Source organism: Aspergillus pseudotamarii, assembly GCF_009193445.1.
Source record: "Aspergillus pseudotamarii strain CBS 117625 unplaced genomic scaffold BDV38scaffold_14, whole genome shotgun sequence".
Classification (NCBI taxonomy): domain Eukaryota; kingdom Fungi; phylum Ascomycota; class Eurotiomycetes; order Eurotiales; family Aspergillaceae; genus Aspergillus; species Aspergillus pseudotamarii.
In genome coordinates, this window is record NW_022475028.1 from 197,743 (window position 1) to 221,385 (window position 23,643).

Genomic DNA, 23,643 nt, shown 5'->3' on the forward strand with positions numbered 1-23,643 from the left:
GATGATTAATGACCTGGCTTAATCTCTCAATAGTCACCGACTATCGGCAGAGGAGGACAAAGGGGAACCGATGAGATAATGATATCCATTGTAGGCCGGCATAATTAGAGTATGGTGAAGGGGAAAGGACCTCAAGAAAACAAGGTAAGAATATAGTATCAAAAGAAGAATGACTGTATTTATCCAACCCCCTCCAAGTCTCTCTCTCTCCCTCTCTAATTAATATACGGCGTAAACTTGTCCCACCTCCCAACCTCCCAACAGTATCCAACGTGCGAAAATGTCGTGCTATGATGGTTCTCATGGAAAATGGACCCCCGCCCAGTGACCCTCTCCTTATGATGTCACACCATGTACTCAGGGCTCCTTGACTGTGATGCTTGTCTCGGGGTCTTTTGTAGGCGCCGACCCCGAGACGGTCGAAGACTGCGATGATTCCCTGTCATTACACCTAGCTCAACTGACTGTTGAGCATATGCAGACTGCAGCGCTCCTTGTGGCTGCCTGAGCGGCATACAGTGAACGGTGTCATCTCTCAGGGCGGGGGCAAAGGCAGGGGCACCTCGAGATTGCTCCGATGCAACATGTGTCTCAGGACTTTCAGACTGTAGCCTCGCTGGGCCTTGCGTATGGATATCGCCATCGTCGGGGTCCGTGGCGAATTGTTGAAGAATGCTTGTGAGTTCTTGCGCTTGGAGAGCCATTGAACGCTTCGCTCGATCTTCTTCGTTCATCAAGCTCTCCACGTCCAAGGGTAACGATATGGAGTTGCTACTAGAGTCCGTGGCCACAGAGTCGGAAGAGCAATTCGGATGCAAGCCGATTCGGGGGACATCCAGGGGTGAGGTCGTTAGACTAGCGAGTGGTACCACCGCCTCATCATGATTGGCAAGGTAGCTGCCGCGAGGCCCTGGCAAACCAGAAAGACGGCGATCGATCTGTTCTGAAGCGCGATTGGAGCATCCTTTCTTGTCGGCCTTGGCTCGAAAGGTATCAACCATGACATTGAGCTCATCACCCTGCGCTCGAGCCTGCTCAACAGCTTCCTCGGGCGATGTATGCTCATCGGCTTTCGCAGCGTCAGCTCGTGGCCCTCCCCAGGTCCGCTGTCCCGCGGTGAAAATCCCATACACCATATATAACCAATTAAAGAATGGGTTGAGAACGAACATCAGCGGATACAGCCAGGCCTTGTATCGCTTCAATCGGATCCCGAAATAGAACATGAGCACGTAATTCAGCCCCAGCGATATCGCGATGAAGCCAACGGGGAGATCTGCGACCCGACTGGATGTTGTCATGAGGGCAATCATCTGAACGAAGAAGAGGAGAGCAGTTGTGCGGATAGTATTTTGCATGAGGCGAACCAAGCACAGGAAGGGATATCGTCTCCACAGCCGGACGTCTGTCAACATGCATGCCTCGTTTGTAATGTAGCCAAGGAACCATCGGCGCCGTTGCTTCAAGAGAGTGCGGAAGGTCTGGGCCGCCTCCGTTTTACAGAACGCGCTGGTACACATTTGGATCTGATAGCGCTCCTTCGCCCCGATCATAAAGAGATGCGTGAGCCACCGGTCTTCTCCCAAGTGGCATTTGGCATAGTCAAATAGATCTTCGCATTGTTCCGCTTTGTCTGCAAAGTAGTGCTTCGCCATCTTTCGAAAAGCAGAAAATCGCAGGATCGTCAATGCGCCGGGCAGACAGGTCACAGCGCCGCACCCCGATTCCACAGAACGCTCGAAAAGCTGGCCATGAATGTATTCCAAGTCTTGTAACACCGTGATGAGACTATTCTTTTCTGTAGTTGACGTGATGATCCCAGTCATGGCTAACATGTTATGTTTACTCCCCGGTTTCAGCTCCATATCATACATAAAATTTTGCAGACACAGTCGGTCCAGGATGCAATCGGAATCGATGAATAACATAAAAAGATCATCGTGTTTCCTGTTGTACTCTTCATATACTTGACTAATCAACTTGAACGTTGACTTCTGGCAATGTCGCTTGCCGCCATGCTTGAATCGAGACACGGTGATTCTAGCGCCCCTATACGTCACATCTATACTCTGCGGATAAGTATCCAGGCAAATCGGTATTCCAAGATGGTGGATCACTTGAAGGTAGGGCTCGTCAAGATTGACCCCATCGTATGATAAGAATACATGAATACAATTCGATGGGTAGTCACTGCCTACAACCGAATTGATCGCTTTTATCAAGACTGTAGGGTTCTCCTTATATACTGGCATAACAATCACAGTCTTCGGTGCCGTCCGGTCGTCCAAGACTTCCTTTATTCTCTGCGTTCTTCCAATGGAGTTCGTGACCAGTCTATGAACGCAGAACAACCAGGGAATGATAAGCAAGGCTGAAAACGTCCAAAATGCGAACCACTGGAGGAAGGTGACGAGCTCCGGAGGGTAGTTCCGAGTGAGTTGAGTCGGTAGAGGGAGGGTGACAACCATAATGGGGAGGAAAATTCCTCTGTACCGATCAGTATGCTCAGGTCCCTAATAATTTCTCGCAGTGTTCTTCATGGACCAACTTACCTTAACAAGGTGAAGATTATCATCATTGCCACAGCAAGGATTTTGATACTCCAATGCTCGGCTTTCTGGAACACCTTTACGAGGCAATATAAGAATGCAGCGAGAAAGAGAAACCATTCCACAAAGGCGGCCAGCATTAACGGGCCAATAATCGATACGCAAACTATCTGTATACCTGTTAAATGTGGTGTTCGCGTTTGTATTCGAAAGTAGCCCGACTCACATCTTTCACTGTCCATGGCCTGGGCACGCCCTGATTGCCACTACCCGCCATAGCACAACGGCGTCCTATATAGACGCGGTATCACTGGCTCAATGTCGCTAGACGGCGGGATGTCAAAATTTTCAGGTCCTGCTCACGGAATGTTGTACCAGACGAGAATTGAAGCAATCGCATGTGTGTAGAATCTCAGCGGGGGTCCCTTATTCTGCAGATCGTCGCCAATCGAACAGCGACATGGCCGTTATACGTAGCTTCTTGTTGTCAAGTTGTGGATTGCAGTGGTACAGTTGGTCGCTTTCAAGTTGTCAGTCTCTGTTTGTGACCAATCTCGTTTGCAGTCGAGTACAACAGACCTGCTGTTAAACCGATGGCATTCTTCGTTGCATATGTGAGACCTCAGGCGAAAATTTGAGCTGGTTAGCAATACACTCTTTTGGAATGATACCTTTGCCCACCGAAACAATACGGACTCTATGCACGTCGAGAACATGGGGCGAGTGTAAAGAATGAATGGAAAATCATGATCGTAGTCCAGAAGAGGAAGGCACAGGTCTTTGTGGAGTGAATGTGTAATACCACTGTGCGCCTGAGGCAATAACCCTCCTGCGATACCCCATGACAACTACAGTCACGCCCCCTAGAACTTGTACGGGAGAACTCCATTGGCTTGTATTTGATCAAAGTCAGGACAGCTATGTCCCAAGTCACCGGCAGATACGTTGCATTGGAGTCATATCCAACAGATGATGGCATACACACTGTACAACACTAAGACGAGCGCTAGAAGACTTTGACTTAACGAAATATCAAGCAGAAGATTTTTACGCTAAGTTGGCTTCTCCAAATTCCAGGGGTGTCGAAACTTTCAGCGGTCACAGAGGTCATTGGTGACAAAAGTCGGATTAAATCTGGGCTGTAGGTTCAAATATACCTCCGCTCAGGTGGTCTCAAGTTCATTACTAGCGAGCGCCCTGGTGTCAATACGGACAGGATAACATTCCAGGAATGAGATAATAAATACATCCAAATATCTAAAACAGACCGCAATCCCATCATGACAGATCAATGTTAACGTTCACAAAAGGCACAAGCCTCACCACCCCAATCAAGCCATTATCCGCCGGATCTGGGCCTGACCCCTCAAGTTCGGGTAACGAGCCAGCCGAGTAAAGCTCATCCAACATAGTCCGAATATAATTCCACATAGTTGACGGTACCTCTACAGTCAATTTATTCTCCCCGGTAATGAGATAGGGACTGAGATCGAGTTTCGGCGCTTGGAAGTCGAAGGCTGGGAGCCTGTGGCCATTAACATAGACACGGGCTGCGTTTGGGGTGTGCGGGAGGAACAGGTAGGCGCCGTCTGCCGTGTTGGTTGTCGGGGGCCACCGTATGGTGGTGGTGTAGTAGCCAACTCCGGACGCATTGGCGATGGTGGGGATTTCTTGCCAGGATATGAGGGAGGTGAGCTCGTGGGTTGTGTTGTGCTTGGCTGCGATTATTGATGCGTCGGATAGATTGTCTGGGCGTTCCCAGTGTTCGACTGTGAGGGTCCAGTTGGTGAGCTGGTATGCTGGGGCGGGATCCCTGGTTGTTAGGTGGGATATGGTTTTCCCGTTGGATAAGCCCAGGGTCTGGGTGGTTGAGCCGGATGAGACGGATGAAACGTGCAGTTGGACATTGTTTGTTCGGTTGCCGTAATTGTAGCCAATGACTGAGGATGGTACCTGAGTAGCATGGAGTAAAGTATTGCTAGGTTTGCCGGTAAAGCCAATGATAGCCGTTTGATTCGCGACCAGGCGAAGAGGCACCACGGTTCGGCCAGACCTGTGTTGGTACTCAAGAACGGGGGTTCGGCTCCCAGTCCAAGGATCGAAGAAATATGGTTGCTTTGTCGTGGCAACACTTAGGTTACCAGCAGTATCCATTGTATCGCCCAAGACATAAAGGTAGTCGACCCCATCAGCGTCTGAGTGCCATGTAGAATACCATGTGCCATTAGTCTGCACCTGCACCCGCGGCGCAATGCCTAGCGATTGAAGCTTTCCGGATGCTTGACCAGGAGATACAATGTAGATGTTTTGCACTTCTTTCAAGGAAGATATCTCCTTCACGAGACTGTCTGTGTTTCCGTCCCCTGTGTAGAACGCATTTGGTAGCCCACCGGATAGGATTACAGGCAAGCCATTAAGAGCGAATTTCTTAATATCTCTCACTGCATCGATTGTGAGGTTGCTCGAGCTGGGAATGATCATTGCACGGAATCCCGGACCATCAGGAGCAAGCGTGCCATTCCTAACACGAGCCTGCGGTAAAGCAAAGTTATCTGGCGAGAGATAGACGTATGTGAATCCTACACAATATTAGCATGCGAAGCTCATTCAACCTCTAGCATTAATATAGCTAACCTACCTTCCTCAATTAGATCGGTTTCGTTGTAAATGGTGCCGAACTGCGCATCGGTGGCTGAGGCCTTGTTATAGATGACTACATCCAATTTAGGTTGTCCCTTCTGCTGAGTATATTGCAACCGAGCCACATAGTTCAGAGCCTCCGAAAAGCCATGGTTCCAGGATGGCTGTTTTTCAGAATACAATTCGGAGAACAGATAGTGGAATGGTACATTACCCGGCCACGTTGTATCCACATAGTTTCCGGAGAATGTCTGTCCGTGAAGGACGAACTGGTTGACGCCTCCGGCAACAGCCCGAGCGATCTCCCACAGAAGCGCTGTAACTGGATGCTGGAATGCCTTATTGATGACTGCACCCACTTCATTGGAGATCACACGTTTGCCGGCGAGAGCAGCGGGTCCAACGAATTGACGATACCCGTCGATGTTGTCACCGAACGCCAGGCTTTCACATTCCGGTGCATTCACGTCCGGGACATTTGCCAGGACATCGAGATTCAGGTTGTAGCCCACTTGGGAAGAGTATTGTAGATTCATGTCATTCACCCATTGTGTCAACCCCTGCAAGTATGCCCGGTACCCCTCTCCTAGCGCAGCCCGATAGTCGTTGATGTACCCGTTACCCTGATCGGGGGTATCCAACAGACACTGGATAGTACCAGGAGCAGTCGACTGTACACCTATGTTGTTGTTGTTGTAAATTATAAGTGGAAGATATTTTTTGATGCTGTAGCCATGCTTCTTCTGGAAGATGCTAGGAAGATCCGGCGTCCAGGAGACATTGGACGTGATCTCCATGCTATCCTCCCAGCCTGCGCCCTGTTAGCCTCTCCATTTTTTTCTTGATTACTGGGTATGACCAACTTACCATAATTACCGACTTCGATGAGCATCTGTTTGATCTCGTCTTCAAGGATATACTGATCCCAGAATCGAGTAACAGTTGCCGCACCCTTCGGACTGAAATGGTCGACGGCATAAGATCCACCGTTAAAGATTGTCCCCGACACGTTAGAAGTACTTGGTACATTTTGATGCAACGTCTGACGTTGGTAGAACGCAAATAGCCTATAACCTTGGCCGCCTGTCTTAGGAAAGCTCAAACTAAGCCCTCCTGTGGATGTAACATTCTGTGACCAATCCTGTAGTGTTGAGTTCTTTAACACATACTGTGCAGCACTTGGTTGAACTTCACTGCCAGGAATCAAGCTAGTTGTAGGATTCGAGATATTTCGACTCGATAACACTTGAGCTGAAACGAGTGCTACCAGCTCCCCGGTACCCCAACCAGGGAGTTGTCCTTGAAATGAGCCGTTCAGAGGGACACCAACCGAAGCTGTAGACTATATGCATGTCAGGACGCGTAATTGCCATTCCTTGGAACCAAAATACCTACCAAGTCCCATTGGAGTCCTTCATCATCGGGACTCGCCGGTACGCCTTGTCCCTGGTTCGGTCCCAAAGGAAAGTCCATCACCAAACCCGCATCTCTATGAGCCTGGAGGGCAGCTTTGAAGACATTGACAAACGCGGGCGTGCCAAATCCATAAGTTACCCAATCTGCCCCAGGAACAGTATTACCGTAGTCAAAATAAGGAAGAAACTCCACGCCCCCAGCGCCATTGACACCGGCATCCTTGATGTTCTTTTGAACAATAGTCGAATCTACACTGGCATCTGGGAGCCAGTAACGAAAACGGGGGCGAACTCTAGCCGCGGGATTCTCGAATGTGCCATAGTCGATTTTCGCTCCTACTTGATCATCGACTGCTAGCCCGTACTGTGGGAGCAGCAGGGCTACCAAACAAAGAATGCGTGTTTGCATTTTTGAGGCCCTGCGCTGCACCCTAGATAGGAGAGAAGAATTCCCTATATGAATATCTTTCCATCGTAGCCCAAGGTTTTGGGTTATGAATGGGCCGGCAAAAACAGCCCCGAGATGGTGATCGTCATGCTCGGAAAACCCGAGCGTTGATCTACAATTCTTCTGCCTGAAGGCAGCGCAATACAGCGTCATTCTGTCCCTAGCTTTTCTCCACATTCCGAGCATGAAGTGGGGTAAACCGATACCATTTTTGTCCGGAGAGTGAATTGTGGGGAAACCCGGGGTTTCTGCAGCTTGCTAATGCTGAACCGGACTATCTAGCACCGAGGTTGTGAATTCTATTCCAGATACTCATCATATTGTTCGTGTTCGACAGGAGTTGCAACTTGCATCTAGAATATTAGAAAGTCACTAATATCTGTGGTGTTCTTGCTCTGCAAAGACCTCACAACACATGAACCTGGGGAACTTTAACAAAAAGTACACTGGCGCAGCTCCGTACGTCTGTCCACTCAGTCTTTCAGATGAAGACGATGTTGGCAAAATCATTCTGGCTTCTGCCCATATACCACATAACTAGGGTCAAAGTTAGACGAAGGTTCACAAGTCGACAAGTCATTGCACTTACAAATTATGCTGCGCCTGTAGTCGAGGATTTTTGAGATCCTTCCTCACATCAGCCAGAAATTCCCGTAGCTCTTCTGGTTTCCAGCCCTTCATAGCTGTGAATATTCGTAGCGACATGCCATCCAGTCCGTCATTGAATTGATGGTAATTAAGCGCTCCTACGGTTTTCTATTGCAAAGAAACTATCAGCCAAAGGTTCCAAAAGCCCTCGCCATCGAAGGAGACATCGTAACACATACCAGTCTTTTGTCCCTTGGCCAGACACCAACCGGCACGGGCACGACCTTCTGTTGTACATTGGTAAATCCGGCATCCTTGAACCACTGTTGTAATTTGGGGCCGGGAGAAGGTTCCAGTCCAACAGACCTCAGGCCTTCAATGCTTTCAGTACACCACTTATCTAATGGACAGCCGGTCTTGAACTCCCCGTTAGTCGTGTAGAATTGCATTTCGAAGTCTTGAAACTCCACCCAGCCTCCTGGCTTAGTAAACCTATTGCCGTGTCAGTATCCGTATAGACATGCAGACATATAGCCCAAGGAAACGCCCATCTCATACTTGAATGCTTGGCGTAGTAGATTTGGCCAGTCTTTAATCGCTCCAGCAAAATAGCGAGCATGTATATAGTCGAACTCTGAGCGGTAAACCCAGTTGTTCTCTACATCATCCACTTCGAATCTCACATTAGGGGGCACCCTGTAAGCTATTCAGTTAGTTTAGATGTTTCTCCGCTATGGATGGCATGGTCTCACATACATAGTAGGCTGTATAGGGCTAAGATCGTTGCCCAAAACCTGAATACAATAAGCTCAGAGGTGCTCAATTCAAATCTAGGCCCACCAAAGGCGATCTCACCTCTGCTGAAGGATACAGATCCCCTAAATAAGTTTAGGGTTAGCACAAAACCATGGAAGGAGTACTCAGAGAAGCAACCGTACCCATGTCTATAGCCCAAACCCCGGTGCCGGTTCCTAAATCCAGAATCCGTTCGATATCGGGACTGATCGGTGCAAGGTGGAGTTTGTTGTTGCAACTGAGAGTTAGGATATGATGGAAAAGATCGAGCCGGCCTTTCTCTTCCTGTTTGGTCTACGTAAGCAGTTTCCCCGCCCTGCTTCTACGCTGCGTAGAGCACAACGTACATCATCATTTGGGAGATAGTAATCTACCGATATCACCGCAGCCTATGATTAGATGGTACTAAGGCAAAACGCAGTAAGCATGACTTCTTCAGCAACTCACTCTCATCTCTGTACGCGTGATAACGGCGTCCGTGCTCAAACTTGTACGCAAAGACACTCGAACTTAGGCTTGTCGTGTAGCTCGAACTATTCCGCCCGATGTGTTAACGTCCACTTGCCTAACTATTTGTTTTGGACTCACCATTCAGCTTCATAAGATAGGTCTTCCGCATTAAACGACACCTATGGGTACGGTTAAAGAGCTGCATATCGTACATAAAATATCGAGTAGATGCTCACATCGTCTGCCTCAACATATTCATAAAGCCGCAATTGCGGGGAAGTAGAAGTAACTTCTGTGGACTCTGGGTTGTCGTGGGTAGCCATTATCACAAAATGTGACCCAGCTACACAGCAAGAATCTAGAAGAGACTAACAGAGGACAGCGTTATTCACTACCACTACTCATGGGAGGAGGGTATGCTCTTTTATCTCTTGACACAATGTGTCTGTGGAGACCGGACGTGCCGTCACCGAAACGTACGTTGATCATGCACAAGGCCCAAAATGTGCAGCATCCCAGTCCTCCTAACAGGCTAGGCTATAAGGACGTCAATGGCAGGCAATACTAGACCTTTTGCAACCAACTTACTAAGGATATTATTGTGACATCCTGGTAGAGTGCATGGTAGCTTCCAGAACTATAATTAGGGCTTGATTTTCGAGTAAAGCTCAATTTAGTTGTTCACAATCGATAAGTAATTTTGGACAAATCCCTGTAGAAATAGAGACCCCTGTCCGAATTGGAGTATAATGTGAGTGGTAAGGGTAGGGACTTGCATCCTAATCTGCATATTCCGCCTAGTCACGTAACATCGTCGCTGAATATTTTCAAAGAGCCAAGGAGTCGGGGCACCAGGAATTTCTGAGAGGGTGAAGGGCGGAATCACATATGAATGATGCTCATCACGACGAGTCGGAGTTTTGATTGGCATTGGTGGAATCTTGAAGTACTGCAGGAGTACCAGAGTATGTAACAGTAGCGGGCGTGAAAACAGCTTAGTTCAAGTCATGTGAGAGATACATTTTCAATTCAGTCACGGGTTCTATGCAGTGAATGTTGATAACAATGAACCAAGCCCTCGTACCACAGAGAGCTACATGAATAGCATATATGCTAAACTCTCCAAAAGTAACAAAATCCAATGACCTCACATCCCACTCAAAGCAAACCACCTCCGCCTCGATTGGATGTATTTGCTAGCGATTCAGCAAGACCGTCAAGCTCCTCGCAAAGCACCTCGCGATTGTCACACTTTTGAGCTGTATCGTAGTCGATCAAAACAGCCCTCGAGTCGGTCATCAAGAAATTAAAGCGATTGGTGTCACCATGCCGAATCCCCAGTGAATGCAACCGCGACAATGTATCCCAGCAAGCCTCGAGATCATCTAAAACTGCATGTCGTGCATTGGAAATTCGTTCCATCAGGAACCCGATTACGCGACCATCTTCGACCAGATGACCCAGAAATCGTGGGCCAATGTCGTGGTCTTTTATCCACTCGTATGCTGTTGTCTCGTTTTCCATGTACCGAATCTCCCAGTGGAAGCGAGCAAATTTAGCGACGACAACGGTGTCAAATCCCGGACATTGAGCCTCGTAGATGCCAGTCCGAAGCCTCTTTCCCACTTTTATATCTGACCAGTCAACCGAGTACTCATGCCATTGATTTCTGACACTCGGAAACGTGTTCCGGACGGCGCGTGCGAAATATGGCTTCCCGGTGCTCTTGTCTTTAGCAATTAGCCCATCATTCCAATCTCCAGGTGGAAATTCTGGCAGTAGAGACCTTAGAGATGGGCCGAAAGCCATTTCCGGGGTTGAGAAAATGTTCCCCTCGATGGTAAGATACTTGATACTTCCATGGACTGAGAATCGGAAGAAACTAAGGTCAGTTTCATCGATTTCTGCCTGGAGAAGCTGTGCGTTTCCGATGGAGAGGGTCATCGCGCTCGTTATATAAAACTTGACAATTGAAAACAGCACAGACAAAGACATTTGCCAGCTACCCTACAGCATACTTAAGATGACAATCTACCTTCTATAACCAGTCCAGGGGCTCCCTTTGTCCCTCGCGTACAACGTCTATGTTACACCAGAGCCAGGGCGCCAGACTTGGTACCCGATAGTTGCGGTGTGTAAATTGCACCGCATGCTAACAGAAGAAGAATATAAGAGGGTAGTGATGTAGAATCCTTGAAAGGCAGCAGTCGCAGTTCCTAACACAAAAACATCGCTCACAATAACTATACACTCCACATGAGCAATACTAGATCAAGTACATACTACTATTTACTCGTGTTTACTCTGGAAGAGATGATTAATTGGAAAGTCAAACGGGCGGGGCACAGAGCGGTCACAGAACAGGAGGCAGAAAAAACGCGCCTTTGTTTGCACCATGCCCAATCAGGACAACCAGGCACGAGTCCCACAATAATTCATGCGCCACATGATGGTTGGGTATTCTCGAATGGATAACGTGCGCTGAAAGTGCGAATAACTCCAAAACAGTATAACTGAGGGGGTCTGCAATCAATTCTTTCGCCCCATACTTTCCTTCTGGTCATTACACCCGTAAACTATTCCAACTTTGTACACCACAACGAAAATGTCCATGACACCAGGTTCGAAATCCAGGTCGTCCACCCCGACAGTATTCGAACAGCAGCGGGAGGAACTGGTGAGAGAGATCGCCGTGGTAGGTTATGCAATCTCGGGCAGATCATGGTGACTGTAGCATCGAGATAACTTACTGAATTGAGCGATTTGCGCAGGGAATGGAACAAGTCCTGCAAAACATCAACCGATTGAACCGAAACCTAGAAAGTGTCGTTGCAGTAAGTTCTACCTTCCAGCTTCCTTGTACATGTAACTGGCTAAGTCCAACTGCATAGGTGGGCAACGAGTTTAGCTCCGTTGAAGCTCTCTGGTCTCAATTCGAGAACTTCATGGGACGGCCGGAGGAAGAGAAGGCCGAGAGTGGTGTAAAGGAGAAAGAGGAGCCTCATGAAGACCAGAGCGAGCTGCATGAGCAGGAACTCGCCAATGAGAGGAGCGAGTTAGACGGTTAAGATATGAGACATGATCCAGAATGTTTTCGGTGCATGGCTTGGTGTATTGGAGTTCAAATTTGGGCGTGTGTACAGTTTATTCTCTATCTCTAGATGATATAGTATCAATTTACAGGACAAAAACATCTCTCGGGGTTCACAGTGTTTTTATATTCAGTGACATGGGAGACTCAGCGCCAATAAACACCCACCCCATGCATATGACATAGTGGTCCTCGGACCGGATTCGTGACAGACATCATGAGGAAAACATGCCAATTTAAGAAATCAAGGTCACAGACAAGTAATAGTAGACATAAAGGAAGGGTAATAGTGTTTCATGGAGACAATCATCAAGGAAAAACAGGTATAGCAACATGAAGATGTAAAATCAAAAGGCCGCCGTTAACGAAATATTTAGAAAAGCACATAATGGGTTGGACCGTGTAGGCCATCCTCTCCAGGTCGTATCGACTTCATATCACGTACAAGGAGAAGCAAACTGCCGAAGCAACCAGGCTTCTTTCGGCGGGAAACAGTAACATGCCAAACAAAAACAAGGGGGGGGGGGGGGCATGGGACACGTGGAGACAAGAAAAACGATCTACAAGATCTTGCATGTACGCTTCTTGACCTTCTTAGGACCACCGCCACCTCCGGTAGGTTTGCCACTGGTACTATGACTTTGACGGTTGTTCCAGCTAAACTGTTCTTCGGCCGACACAACAGTGTCAACAGCCATTTCGAAAACCCCGTCCACACCGCGCATTTCCTTGCTACTACATTCAATGTATGAGGCATTCATCCGCCGAGCCACTGCCTGACCTTGCTCTGGTGTCACTGGCGTCAGTCCTTGGGTTTTAAGGAGTTCAATGCAAGTCCTCTTGTTGCGCAAATCCGACTTTAAACCAACCAGGATAATTGGTGTCGTGGGGCAGAAATGTAGGACTTCGGGGTACCACTATACACAGTCAGTGTCACGTGTCATACAGGAACTCTAAGAGGACATACCTTATCCATCACATTCTCTAGAGATGCGGGGCAATCAATTGCAAAGCAAACAAAGAGTAGATCAGTCTCGGGATAGGATAATGGGCGCAAACGGTCGTACTCCTCCTGGCCTGCAGTATCCCAAAGGGCAAGTTCGACCGTCTTCCCTGACGCCCGATGGACGGTTTGCGTGATGTAGTTCTCAAACACTGTCGGAACGTATTTCTAGTCCAGGTCAGAACGGCGGTCGGAAAAGACTGTTCAAAGCATTCGAGGGAAATAAAGAGCCATACTTCCGGAAAATACCCTTGCGAGTAACTGATTAAGAGACAAGTCTTTCCGCATCCACCATCTCCCACCACAACGAACTTTTTCGAGTATGCCGGTGGTTGAGTGATATTCGTCGCTTCCGACATTCTCCCACTTGAGATGCTGGTATTTGTGCTGGCAGTTCCATTGCTCACTCGGACGCTCTGGCTGCGCCCCCTGCTGTGCCGGGGAGTGGATGAAGGAGGAGGTGTTTTTACCGAATGACGTCGTGAGACTGCATAAGGCTGGTCATCGTACATATGGCTCGACATGATGGCGGAGGGCGGAATGCTGAGGTTGAATTAGGAGAACGTGGTGCTCAGCGGCGCCGAAAATGGAACTGTCCTTCTGATCTATTGCCTATAGATAGATCCACTGCCCGTTTTAAAGGTTTCCCGGAAATTTTCAGTTTCCAACGGTCGCTAGGCTCTGTGATAACGTGAGGATGATGGAGCTGAAGGGTATTGAGAAAGATGACGGCAAGAAAATAACAACAAAAAAAGAAATCGAAGATCGAGAGCAGCAGTCTAGGTACTGAAAAGAAAGAAAGAAAGAGATGTCGAGTTTCACGATAGTCGTGGTAGTTCGATCAAGTAATGGCAGGTGTGGCGTGGCCGCTACTCCAGCTGACATGAAACCCGATGTTTACGGGCCGAAGCGCTGCCATGGCAACCACTTGCTTAGGCCATGACGCAGTCAAATCAATATCATAAAATAAACCCACACCCAATCCATTGAACCTTTTTTTAGCACAACGTCACTCGATCGATTGAATCAAGGAATTCCTAGCATGTGGTCTGGACCGCATAGTACAAACTCCTTGATCTTCTTGGATTTCTTCCAAGGTTGACCCTATCAGTAATCTTGCTCTCACTCTCCCGTGCCCTAAAAGCGGCTCCGATCTCGAAGGCTGATTTTGCTTAGTGTTTCGATTGGCCCGCGATCATCGATTATGCAATCTAGACACTGGCCAATATCTCAGCCTAGATTAATCCCTTGCGGGCCTTGGTCAAATAGTATGCCCCTACCAGACGACTAGTATGTGCTTGAAGGACAGCAAAACGCTGGATCCTTCGACCCTCCCTCACAAAGCGTTCAGCTGTCATCTGTCCGCACCAAGACGAATCATGCACGGCTACCGTCGTAGAAATTTCCAACCAATCCTATTGTCCGCATGCATCCAATTATCCAATGTCCCCACACTCCTGCCACTTGTTGCAATGTAGTATCGTCGTATTAATGTGCGTGGCTTATTCCGGCATCAACCAACTCGAATTCGCCCGACGATCGTCACGTTACTCGTACTTAGTAGCCTGAGAGAGAATACGCTCGAGACCAGAAGACATCGTAGTCTATAATCACGTCGTATTTCGTTACCCAATGTGTGATATCTACAAGCGATTCCTTTTCTCCCACATTTGCTGAAATGATGCCCGGCTATTATGGTTCATGAATACTATACAATTTGCCTCTTGGGATATCTGCTTTATCGGAACCAACTTCCACGTCGATAATGCAGTCCGAGCCTGTGCCAACATAGTTCAGCATATTGAGTCTGGTTGTTTTGATATAGTAGAACTCATATTGACTTTAGTTTTATAATCAGGATACGAACAAATATTACTTACGGCACAGGTTAACCATGGTCTGTCCAAAATCTCCTCGAAAGCAACCGTTGCATGGGTACAACTTCACCGCGAGAATAATGGCTATCAACTTCATTGAACAAGCTGTTACTCTTCAGATTGTTATTTTATTTTTGTCTTTTATTTTTAATTATTTTCTTGTAGTCAAATATGACCGATGTAGTAGCTCAGTGCTGGAAAAAGCACAGATGCCTGTGTGTCTGCATGTGTATGGATAGAATATATATGGTGGAGAGTTGGGCGTGGACGAACATAAGCTTGCTCTTAGTTTATTTTTTTTTTAATTTCCCTCTGCGTTTCAATCTACCGAGGCTCATGAAGACTGATCATAAGTCAACCAATAATGGGAAAGTAAATACCCGTTCAATTGGATTATTCGAATAATCCACTTGAGCATACTGAGTTCTCTAGATCAATGCAGAAAGGGAGCATCCGTAGGAAGTCCGGACCCAGATTTCTTTCGGCGATTCTTCATGTTCCGTCTTCCGTTGTCATAAAAAAGCCTCATTTCGAACGATAGAAAAAAATCACTAAAGTAAGAATTATCCACTCCGTACTCGTATCGGGCCAATTAGGGGTGACTAAGCACGAACCCAGCATCCTACTTTGTATTAGTATGCTATTCAAGTCGCATTGACCGCCCGAGAAACCAAACCGCTGGATAGCGCGGGACAATCTCCCCGACTAATCCAAATTGATCTGCTGCTGTCTTCCTCTTCCCCCTGATCGAAACCGAGTGGACAAGGGACAATTAGTGAAAATTTTGCACATCTCGTGCTTCCGAATGGTTCTCTCACGTAACTGTCATCGGCGTTGAGACATTGAACTGAGCAGATCCTCCGTGGGATCTATGGGGAGACCGCAACGATAGCGTCACCCTGATTTGAACGGCCGTCTGCAACATGAACAAGGGACCAAATGGCACACCAGATGCTGGGCTGAGAAGCCTTAATCATTGTGCGTCGTAATCCCTATTTGACCTGATGGTCTTTCCGTGCGTCAACATACTAACGGTCCGCTGGGAATAGATCGCAACCAGCTCCCATCCTGGCGGTACTGGCCACGACAGAAACTTCTCCCCTTAGTGCGATATGAGACCCCATATCTCGCCTGGTTGCAGGAGAAGGTGCGAACTCCGGCCCTAGATTCCTATTTTGCATTCACGGCCAATCTTGGAACGCATACGTTTTTCATGGTTTTCTTGCCTATACTGTTCTGGTTTGGGTATACAAGCTTAGGGCGTGGGTATGTACATGGGCCCGATATAGTTCAGAGTACACTGAGCTGTGGACCGCGTGATCACATTGGCTAAAAAAACATCAATTGGTTAGGATGGTGAATCTTTTGGCATCTGGAGTCTTCTTTAGCGGTTTTATCAAAGACTTGCTTTGCCTCCCACGCCCGCTATCGCCTCCGCTACAACGTATTACAATGTCTGGTTCCGCTGCGTTGGAGTATGGGTTTCCCTCGACTCATTCGACAAATGCCGTCTCGGTCGCCGTATACGCACTGGCTCTCCTAAACATGCCTGATTCGACCTTGAGTCCTGCCATCAACGTGTTTCTACAAGGTATCACTTACCTCTATGTCACCTCGATTGTATTCGGCCGACTGTACTGTGGTATGCACGGCTTTTTCGATGTGATCATTGGATGCTTGCTGGGCAGCTTGCTTGCAGCCATACAATATGCCTACGGGACCGCCTTCGACGAGTTTGTAGTCTCGGCTTCCGGCAAACAGGTCACGCTGGTGGTATTGGTGATCCTCGCTCTTGTTCGTCTTCATCCGGAGCCCGCCGATGACTGTCCCTGTTTCGACGATAGTGTTGCCTTCGCGGGGGTGATACTTGGGTTGCAAGTGGCGTATTGGCACGTAGCGAAAACGGACATCACATGGGATCACCCCGTCCCCGCTACTGTTCCGTATAGGTTTGACGATTTAGGGGTATTGAAGACAGCTATGCGCCTCATCTTAGGAGTGGCATTGATCGTTGTATGGAGAGAGGTTATGAAGCCCTCTCTTCTCCGTGTACTTCCCCCGGTCTTTCGTGGTTTGGAAAAGTTGGGTCTGTTACTCCCTCGACGATTCTTTACCGCAGCGTCGTAAGTCAGGTCTCGTCTCCATCTAATACCGATTTTTCAGCTCACCGTTGAACCAGGCAATACACCAAAGTTCCCACGCAACTCAAGGATCATGAAGTGTTCCCAACCTTCTCCGAAATCCCGTCCATCTTTTCGAATATCCGCCACCCCCGACGACGGGCCATCTCAGTCGGCCCTCAGTCGGAAGCTGATGCCTACGAAACCCTGGCCTACCGGGAAAAGCGCAGACGAGAGAGCCTGTCAAATAGCAACCGAACGTCGCCTCTGGCAGAAGAGGATACTCAGCAAGATATCTCCGATGGGCAATATCCTCACCTATCGCGCAAGCGCTCCAAGCTCCATGAGTATGAAACAATGATGGGAACCGGTAACCCTCGAATCGCGACTGGCGTTGATGGTACAGAGGCGCCTCCGTTGACGGAGCCATTCCCTGATTTGGTTCCTGACCCCGAGCCGGATGAAGAAGAGATGTTTGCACGGATTAAGAGACCTCGTGTACGATACGATGTGGAGGTAGTCACGAAGCTGGTGGTATATTCCGGTATGTGGTTCTTACTTTCCCACCCTTTTTGGACCTTGGACTTACGCTGGCTAGGTATTGCTTGGATTGTGATGGAGGGAGCTCCTTTTGTCTTCGACAAAGTTGGCCTTGCGCCGATTTAAAGCCATCTGAAAATTAAGCTAAGAGTGAGGTTTAGTTCAGCTGGCTGAACGTCACGAGTCATTATTATTTCTGTACCATAGCTGGCCTTCAAGTGTACATATATGACTTTGATGCGTTATGTATTTTCCCCCCATGTTTTTCTTTTTTTTTTATTCTCCGTTGGTGTGGTCGCGTGTTGAAGAGAAATTAGGACTCTTGACCGAGGTTCGAATTGATTAAGACCTGAATTATATACAGAAGGGTAATTAGCAGAATATTGAAATTGCATCTCTAATGGTAGGAGAGCTGTTCTCGATACACTGATGAGCTACTAGTACTTGTAGATCGATTTCGTTGTTGTCTGCAGACTGATCACGTGAAGGTCCCAAAAGGGGAAAGCGTGGTTAAGCTTCGGAACGTCTAAACCATGCCGGGAACTACTTTAACTTCTTCCCATCAATTCACTTCTCCAGATTGCGCGCCGGTAGGAAGGCTCGTTTTGCGCCTTTCCAGCCTGCCATCTGTTTATCAAGGGGAGCACGCTCATGGAGCTGCCATTCACTCTAGCGACTGTCGCGACCTCAACAAAAACCATGGCAACCACCCATGGCCAGTAATTGCGATCCCATCTGTTTTGCTTTCCCCCTCCCTCATCTCTTCACCACTTCAACCCATATCTTCCTGATACTCTTTCTCTTCATCATCATCTTTTGCCTTCTCACTACACGATTTTCTCGCTTACAACGCGCTCCAATATCTTCTACGTTGATATCTGTACCTTTCCACAATCGTCCGGATTCTAAATCTACCATGGCTGGCGTATTCTCGACCCAGCAACGCGTGATGGAGGACATGACCATGAGAAACATGAGCGTAATGGATACTGAAGACACTAGTATGGGGGCCGAAGAACAATACTACGACCCCATGGATATCAGCCCTTTACCCTCAAACGAACCGTCACGGACCACTGCCCAGAACCTCCCTAGACCTGATTACTGGGTTCATTTTACTCCCCCAAAACGCGGTGGTGTGCCCAAAGCTACCAGACTCGACGGAAAGCCGGCGACACGAGCTCCAATAATCAGACCGTTGACGCGATTCTCACCGCAGGCGCGAATCGACCCATCGACTGGCCGCTTCAAGCAGCAGTTCATCGCGCAGCCTTTCCTCCGAGGTACTTTTGCATCGAACAACATAATCGGCCATTTAAACAACAAAACCAATGCCTTCACCTCGATCAACGGATACAGCTCTCATTCGAACAACGTACTAAATTCTCTGTCTAATAAGCCAGTGACTCTCGGAACAAGCGTTCCCACCACACGTGATTCGTCTTTCAATAGTCTTTCGACCACCCAGTCCATTTGGGACCGCAAAACTCCTAGTTTTGAGTCGAACACATCGATTACCACTGCGACATCGCTCAACTCTCGGAAGAGATCAGTCGACGATGGTTTCAATGAATCGGCTCACCGGGTTTACCCCGAGGCGGATAGCCCGTCGAGCAAATATCGACGCGTTAGCGAGGAAGGTTTCCCAAATTCCGCTATCATAAGCAAGGAAGACACCCAGAAAGCCGAAGCGCTATCAACCCACGCTGCGCATCCTATCCAGGAACATCATACCGTGCCGACCGCTACATTTCCCGTTCGCCGCGATGCTGCGACGCAATCCCAGTACTTGACCGCTCCTGTCGCACTCGCGGCCGAGATTAATTTCTCTACCCGCGAAAATGCTTGTGGTCAAATTGGTCATTCCAGCCGTGCTGATGCCCTCATTCCTGGTGGATGGCCTGAGCAGCCTTCCCACGATAATTCATCCGCCACTGCAACATCTAATGCTTCTTCCGTCAATGATATATTGCGCGCAGGAGAAGACCCTCTCATGACGGGTGCACTTATCGCGCCATCTCCTACCACCTCACTACCTGGCCCCAGTGGCTCGAACACCGCTACTGATGAATCTGGTGATGCGGATAATCAGCGGATGCAAGCGATTGACACTCTTGACGGCAACCTCTACAATGGACAGATCTCACATATGCTACGCCCGTACTGGGCAACATGTTACGCCATTGTCAAAGGCGCCTACGCTGCGTCGGGAACTGTCAAGAACGTTTTTACTAAGACTTGGAATTTGATTGGGCAGCCCGTGGTTGACTACGTACAACATCGTCGCCATCCGCAGCCATTGCGCCGCTCTCCTGGCCTCAGAGCTTCTCCATCACGAGCTGCAGCACTTCGTCGCCTCCCCGAGGAGCAGAGACGCATGATCAGAGACCATGAAAGGCGTAGGCAGAGAGGTTACCCCACAGTGCAAAACCTTCCTTTCCCAGATTTGGCTCTGGACATTCCACAATCTCCGACCATTGGGTCTTCATCTTTCATGGAGATGCCAAATGATTCTTCCATGTCACACGCCGCAAACCTTGAGAGGGATCCTCGACAGCGCGGCAGCCATTATCCTGAAAGTACAGGACACCGCTGGGCTAATCGAAGATTCACCAAACCGACAGGCGTCCAGAAGTCCCCGCAGGTCAAGTCTATGAGCCCCAATCTTAAGCGCCGGTTGTGGCCAGGTAGGAACCTGGAGCGTGGCAAACGCGAACTTGCGCTACAAAAAGCATGGAAAACAGGGGATTTCAGCGAGGTCTTGAGGGACCAGGGATCCCGTGTATCCACCCACATTGGACTTTCCGAACGCACCGAACGTCTAGGCCAGCCCGCGCCAAAAGAGGGGCCGAAGCCGAAGCCAAAGAAGCGAGTACGCTTCAAGGATCCGATTGAACAGTTCATCCCGGAGCCTACTCTCCCTGACCTTGCTCCGTACCTTCATCCCACGTCTCCCAACGTCGAACGTGTTTCTGCTAAAAAAGCATCCATTGAACAGAAGGAGAATGTCCCGCCAATTTCTAGATCGGCGGTAAAGACTGACACTGAAGATGAACTGATTGGATTTGGAGGACATTGGTGGGAAGATCAGATTGAGTATCCACTTGGACGACCCGTCTCAGCCGTGAGCCTCTTTTACCCCGAAGCAAAACCGCTTCCGCCCGGCCGGACGGAGTCTGTCTATGCTGACGAGTGGAGAAAGATCGAAGAGGAGGAGAAGCGTAAGCAAACCCCAGCACGAGTTCGTGTTGAAGGCCCAGCTGTACGCCCTCTTTCAGGGGAGTGGATGAGCCGAGTGTCCAATGCCATGGCCGCACACAGCAACCGCCGCATCGCCACTACTCTGTCCGGTGACCCGCTGACGAAGAAGGATCTGTCTACTTGTTTTACTCCCATGGCCTGGTTGAACGATGAGGTTATTAACTCGTACCTTGCTATAATCGTCGACTATCTGCGCCGCACGAATCACAACAACGGCCGTGGTGACAAACCCCGGTTTCACGCTTTCAATACTTTCTTTTTCTCCAACATGCGCGACAAAGGCTATCAGTCTGTCCGACGCTGGGCCAATCGTGCCAAGATTGGCGGCGCGTCTCTTCTTGACGTGGATACCGTGTTTGTTCCAGTACACAACAGTGCACACTGGACGCTTATCGTGATCAAGCCATTGGAACGCACCATTGAGCATTTTGACTCATTGGGCTCACTCTCGCACCGGCACGTGGGGGTGATGAAGGATTGGCTCCGTAACGAATTGGGCCCTCATTACGTCGAGGAGGAATGGCGCGTCCTGCCGTCTGTCTCACCTCAGCAAGACAACGGTAGTGATTGCGGGGTATTCCTTTTGTCTACCGCAAAAGCGGTGGCCATCGGCCTCGAGCCACTATCATACTGCGCGCGGGACATTGTCCTGCTGCGCAAGAAGATAGTAGCCGAGCTGATGGCCGGGGGGCTGGAAGGAGATTTTGATCCGGCCTCCGGTGGGGAGGTGTTGCTCTAGAACAATTCCCTCCCGGTGGAGGAGGAGGAAGACCAAACCATCAATGTTGTATTGTGTTGTCTTTTGTTCTTCTTATTTCCTTGTTTTCTTGCATTGCGTGGAGTTTTGGAGGTTGTGAGAGTATGGGATGGATATATTGTAAGAGTTCGTTTTGGGATCAGCAACGGCGTTTGGCACATATACGAGTGATACCCGTCAGTTGAAGCAAAGCTCCTGACATATGACATTGAATTGGGTCTGCTGGCGAAAATCGCTTTTGATGCTTACATGCACATGCAGCATGCGACATGTGGTGGATTGAATAAGGACATGGACATGGTTGATTTGAGCGCTAAATATCTGTGGATACAATGTAGACCAATGTGAGTACCTGCAAAGACACCGTGTCTCCGTTGTAAAGATGTCGATTGAATATTTATAAGACCATGAAGACGTAGTGACTGTATAGAGAACTTAATGAAAGTCACTCACATAACACGCTCTTCGACACCCAACCTTATCTCCTGTCCGTATATTCTCTTGCTTCACGATATCACCTCCTAACGTCTTACTCCTAGCCCGGCGCACATCACTATCAACATCGCGAAAATCAGCCCTCCGAACCGTCCTATCTCTTGACCTCGTTAAGTCCTCCCCACGGCCAGCAGGCGCACCAGCCACGGAAGAAACATTGAACGCCATCTCAATCCACTCAACTCCCAAGAACACCGACTCCCCAGCCCTCAAATTCCCTGTCCAATTCCCCCCATCACTCCACAGATTCAGAACCAAAGTACTCGGCTCCCGAGGCACACCATAAGCCTTAACCGCCTGCAAAGCCTCCCCAGCATACCAACGCGACATATCGGGAAACCAGTCCAAGCGATGCGTCGACCACGCCGTCCACGGCACAGAGAGGTTCACCATGGTGCCCGCTCCGGGGATAGCCGTATCCGAGACGGGATCGTAATCTGGCTGATTGGAATAATGAATCACATTGGGTGGATCAGAGGTAAGGATCTCGATATCCGATTCGCATGTTTTGGAATGATATGTGAAGAGTCCGACGCAGGCGCCCTTGGGAACGACATTATGCCCGATTGGTCTTCGACGTCCTTTGCCCCAATGCCTGTCTAGGGGGTCTCGGGTGGTTGGGCGGATGCGTCTGGGGCCGAGGGCGGTTTCATTTGACATAAGTCTCATTCTGACACGGAGTGAACAGTGCAGGATATTCCATCCTAGGAACTCGATTTCGGCTGTTGAGACATGGTCCGCGTGCCGGGTTGTCTGGAGGAGGAGGTATGTTGGGTTTGGCGAGACGTGGCTCTGGGGGTCTGGGTTTGGCGCGATGAATACGTTCGTTTCGGCGTTGGTGATGGGGAGGAGCTCCGTTGTTCCGGTTTTGGTCCATGTTTGGGGAAGCCAATCATTGATGAAGGGCGTGTTGGATAGGAGGAGCGTGGTATATAGTGCGGGGGGTTCTGGGGCCGGTTGTTGGGTGACATTTGGGAGGGCGATGTTGCGGAAGTCCCAGAAGTGGTAGTTTGTGAAGTAGCCTGGGTCTGGGCCGGAGATTATGTAGCAGTCGCAAAGGGTGTTGTTTGTTGATGGTGGGTTTGGCGCTGGGGAGGTGGTGGTCGTGGGTATCAAAGAGAGACTGGGTAGGAGAGTGAGATTGTTGAACTTCATTGTTGATGGGAAAAGATAAGAGAAAGGAATGTCTTGTGTAATATATATCGAGGAGTATTGGTTATTTGGAGAATATTGCATGTTTCTAGTCACTTGGATATGTTGTATATCATTAGGGTTAGTGATGCTACGGCAGGTGCGTCTTTGTGTGTTACTTCCACTACAGAGTCATTCGTCCCTCTGCACAATCTTGGGGATCAGGGTATAACACTGTCTGGATACTACGATATAACTCAATTAAGCTTATTGAACGACTACGAGGGTGTCCATTGTTTTATCTCCATGAGAAGAACAGAATGGGAACACAATAAGACTATACTGACACTAAGACTACAATCAATAGTCGCAAAGAACGTCTACCTACAAAGGAGCACTATAGGGGCATCCCTACAGTCACTGGCATTGTATTCCTTTGTTATATCAACATGGTCTATGAATAAACGACCCAGTGCCTTTCAA

At 48.8% G+C, this 23,643-nt stretch overlaps 10 protein-coding genes across 10 annotated transcripts; 4 read left to right on the forward strand and 6 right to left on the reverse strand.

Annotated features, from left to right (window-relative positions):
* Positions 1-344: 344 nt before the first annotated feature.
* On the reverse strand, positions 345-2,791 carry chsD (chitin synthase D; the record flags this gene model as incomplete). The annotated part of the gene is made up of 3 exons (XM_032056984.1): positions 345-2,487; positions 2,553-2,715; positions 2,776-2,791. 3 exons carry the CDS (start codon positions 2,789-2,791, stop codon positions 345-347), a joined length of 2,322 nt encoding a protein of 773 aa, XP_031915839.1.
* A 755-nt stretch (positions 2,792-3,546) lies between these two features.
* BDV38DRAFT_291052 (uncharacterized protein) lies at positions 3,547-7,013 on the reverse strand (the record flags this gene model as incomplete). The annotated part of the gene is made up of 4 exons (XM_032061651.1): positions 3,547-5,128; positions 5,188-6,000; positions 6,057-6,531; positions 6,585-7,013. 4 exons carry the CDS (start codon positions 7,011-7,013, stop codon positions 3,828-3,830), a joined length of 3,018 nt encoding a protein of 1,005 aa, XP_031915840.1. The 3' UTR covers positions 3,547-3,827.
* A 385-nt stretch (positions 7,014-7,398) lies between these two features.
* BDV38DRAFT_40289 (class I SAM-dependent methyltransferase) lies at positions 7,399-9,383 on the reverse strand. Its single transcript, XM_032063291.1, has 11 exons — positions 9,122-9,383; positions 9,024-9,064; positions 8,883-8,968; positions 8,783-8,805; positions 8,579-8,720; positions 8,496-8,518; positions 8,397-8,434; positions 8,199-8,336; positions 7,880-8,132; positions 7,642-7,808; positions 7,399-7,589 (listed from the first exon to the last, which is right to left on the reverse strand). Exons 1-11 carry the CDS (start codon positions 9,206-9,208, stop codon positions 7,559-7,561), a joined length of 1,029 nt encoding a protein of 342 aa, XP_031915841.1. The 5' UTR covers positions 9,209-9,383; the 3' UTR covers positions 7,399-7,558.
* Positions 9,384-10,043: 660 nt separating this feature from the next.
* Positions 10,044-10,829, reverse strand: BDV38DRAFT_280697 (uncharacterized protein; the record flags this gene model as incomplete). The annotated part of the gene is made up of 1 exon (XM_032059372.1): positions 10,044-10,829. The coding sequence occupies one exon, from the start codon at positions 10,827-10,829 to the stop codon at positions 10,044-10,046; it is 786 nt and encodes a 261-aa protein (XP_031915842.1).
* Positions 10,830-11,374: 545 nt separating this feature from the next.
* Positions 11,375-12,076, forward strand: BDV38DRAFT_241184 (DASH complex subunit DAD1). The gene is made up of 3 exons (XM_032053999.1): positions 11,375-11,580; positions 11,657-11,719; positions 11,777-12,076. Exons 1-3 carry the CDS (start codon positions 11,491-11,493, stop codon positions 11,951-11,953), a joined length of 330 nt encoding a protein of 109 aa, XP_031915843.1. The 5' UTR covers positions 11,375-11,490; the 3' UTR covers positions 11,954-12,076.
* Positions 12,077-12,492: 416 nt separating this feature from the next.
* On the reverse strand, positions 12,493-13,830 carry BDV38DRAFT_241189 (Rho4-like protein). The gene is made up of 3 exons (XM_032054000.1): positions 13,216-13,830; positions 12,944-13,147; positions 12,493-12,893 (listed from the first exon to the last, which is right to left on the reverse strand). The coding sequence occupies exons 1-3, from the start codon at positions 13,501-13,503 to the stop codon at positions 12,537-12,539; spliced, it is 849 nt and encodes a 282-aa protein (XP_031915844.1). The 5' UTR covers positions 13,504-13,830; the 3' UTR covers positions 12,493-12,536.
* Positions 13,831-14,017: 187 nt separating this feature from the next.
* BDV38DRAFT_241190 (uncharacterized protein) lies at positions 14,018-14,464 on the forward strand. Its single transcript, XM_032054001.1, has one exon. It carries the CDS (start codon positions 14,272-14,274, stop codon positions 14,455-14,457), a length of 186 nt encoding a protein of 61 aa, XP_031915845.1. The 5' UTR covers positions 14,018-14,271; the 3' UTR covers positions 14,458-14,464.
* A 992-nt stretch (positions 14,465-15,456) lies between these two features.
* Positions 15,457-17,848, forward strand: BDV38DRAFT_241192 (PAP2 domain protein). Its single transcript, XM_032054002.1, has 5 exons — positions 15,457-15,834; positions 15,906-16,122; positions 16,209-16,979; positions 17,036-17,520; positions 17,575-17,848. The coding sequence occupies exons 1-5, from the start codon at positions 15,780-15,782 to the stop codon at positions 17,640-17,642; spliced, it is 1,596 nt and encodes a 531-aa protein (XP_031915846.1). The 5' UTR covers positions 15,457-15,779; the 3' UTR covers positions 17,643-17,848.
* Positions 17,849-18,114: 266 nt separating this feature from the next.
* On the forward strand, positions 18,115-21,845 carry BDV38DRAFT_241193 (SUMO protease ULP1). The gene has a single exon (XM_032054003.1). The coding sequence runs from the start codon at positions 18,229-18,231 to the stop codon at positions 21,514-21,516; it is 3,288 nt and encodes a 1,095-aa protein (XP_031915847.1). The 5' UTR covers positions 18,115-18,228; the 3' UTR covers positions 21,517-21,845.
* Positions 21,846-21,969: 124 nt separating this feature from the next.
* On the reverse strand, positions 21,970-23,184 carry BDV38DRAFT_280702 (glycoside hydrolase family 16 protein; the record flags this gene model as incomplete). The annotated part of the gene is made up of 1 exon (XM_032059373.1): positions 21,970-23,184. One exon carries the CDS (start codon positions 23,182-23,184, stop codon positions 21,970-21,972), a length of 1,215 nt encoding a protein of 404 aa, XP_031915848.1.
* Between the last annotated feature and the right edge of the window lie 459 nt (positions 23,185-23,643).

Excerpts from the sequence above, each read along its gene's own strand:
- BDV38DRAFT_241189 (XM_032054000.1), bottom strand. The coding sequence starts at position 13,503 with ATGTCGAGCCATATGTACGATGACCAGCCTTATGCAGTCTCACGACGT. Across the intron at positions 13,148-13,215 it reads CGCAAGGGTATTTTCCGGAA|AAATACGTTCCGACAGTGTT; the intron begins GTATGGCTCTTT and ends GACCTGGACTAG. Across the intron at positions 12,894-12,943 it reads TAGAGAATGTGATGGATAAG|TGGTACCCCGAAGTCCTACA; the intron begins GTATGTCCTCTT and ends GACTGTGTATAG.
- BDV38DRAFT_241192 (XM_032054002.1), top strand. The coding sequence starts at position 15,780 with ATGAACAAGGGACCAAATGGCACACCAGATGCTGGGCTGAGAAGCCTT. Across the intron at positions 15,835-15,905 it reads GCTGAGAAGCCTTAATCATT|ATCGCAACCAGCTCCCATCC; the intron begins GTGCGTCGTAAT and ends CGCTGGGAATAG. Across the intron at positions 17,521-17,574 it reads GAAGCTGGTGGTATATTCCG|GTATTGCTTGGATTGTGATG; the intron begins GTATGTGGTTCT and ends TACGCTGGCTAG.
- BDV38DRAFT_40289 (XM_032063291.1), bottom strand. The coding sequence starts at position 9,208 with ATGGCTACCCACGACAACCCAGAGTCCACAGAAGTTACTTCTACTTCC. Across the intron at positions 8,721-8,782 it reads ACTATCTCCCAAATGATGAT|GAAGAGAAAGGCCGGCTCGA; the intron begins GTACGTTGTGCT and ends TAGACCAAACAG. Across the intron at positions 8,435-8,495 it reads ATCTGTATCCTTCAGCAGAG|GTTTTGGGCAACGATCTTAG; the intron begins GTGAGATCGCCT and ends TATTGTATTCAG.
- BDV38DRAFT_241184 (XM_032053999.1), top strand. The coding sequence starts at position 11,491 with ATGTCCATGACACCAGGTTCGAAATCCAGGTCGTCCACCCCGACAGTA. Across the intron at positions 11,581-11,656 it reads TGGTGAGAGAGATCGCCGTG|GGAATGGAACAAGTCCTGCA; the intron begins GTAGGTTATGCA and ends CGATTTGCGCAG. Across the intron at positions 11,720-11,776 it reads ACCTAGAAAGTGTCGTTGCA|GTGGGCAACGAGTTTAGCTC; the intron begins GTAAGTTCTACC and ends CCAACTGCATAG.
- BDV38DRAFT_241193 (XM_032054003.1), top strand. The coding sequence starts at position 18,229 with ATGGCCAGTAATTGCGATCCCATCTGTTTTGCTTTCCCCCTCCCTCAT.
- BDV38DRAFT_241190 (XM_032054001.1), top strand. The coding sequence starts at position 14,272 with ATGTGCTTGAAGGACAGCAAAACGCTGGATCCTTCGACCCTCCCTCAC.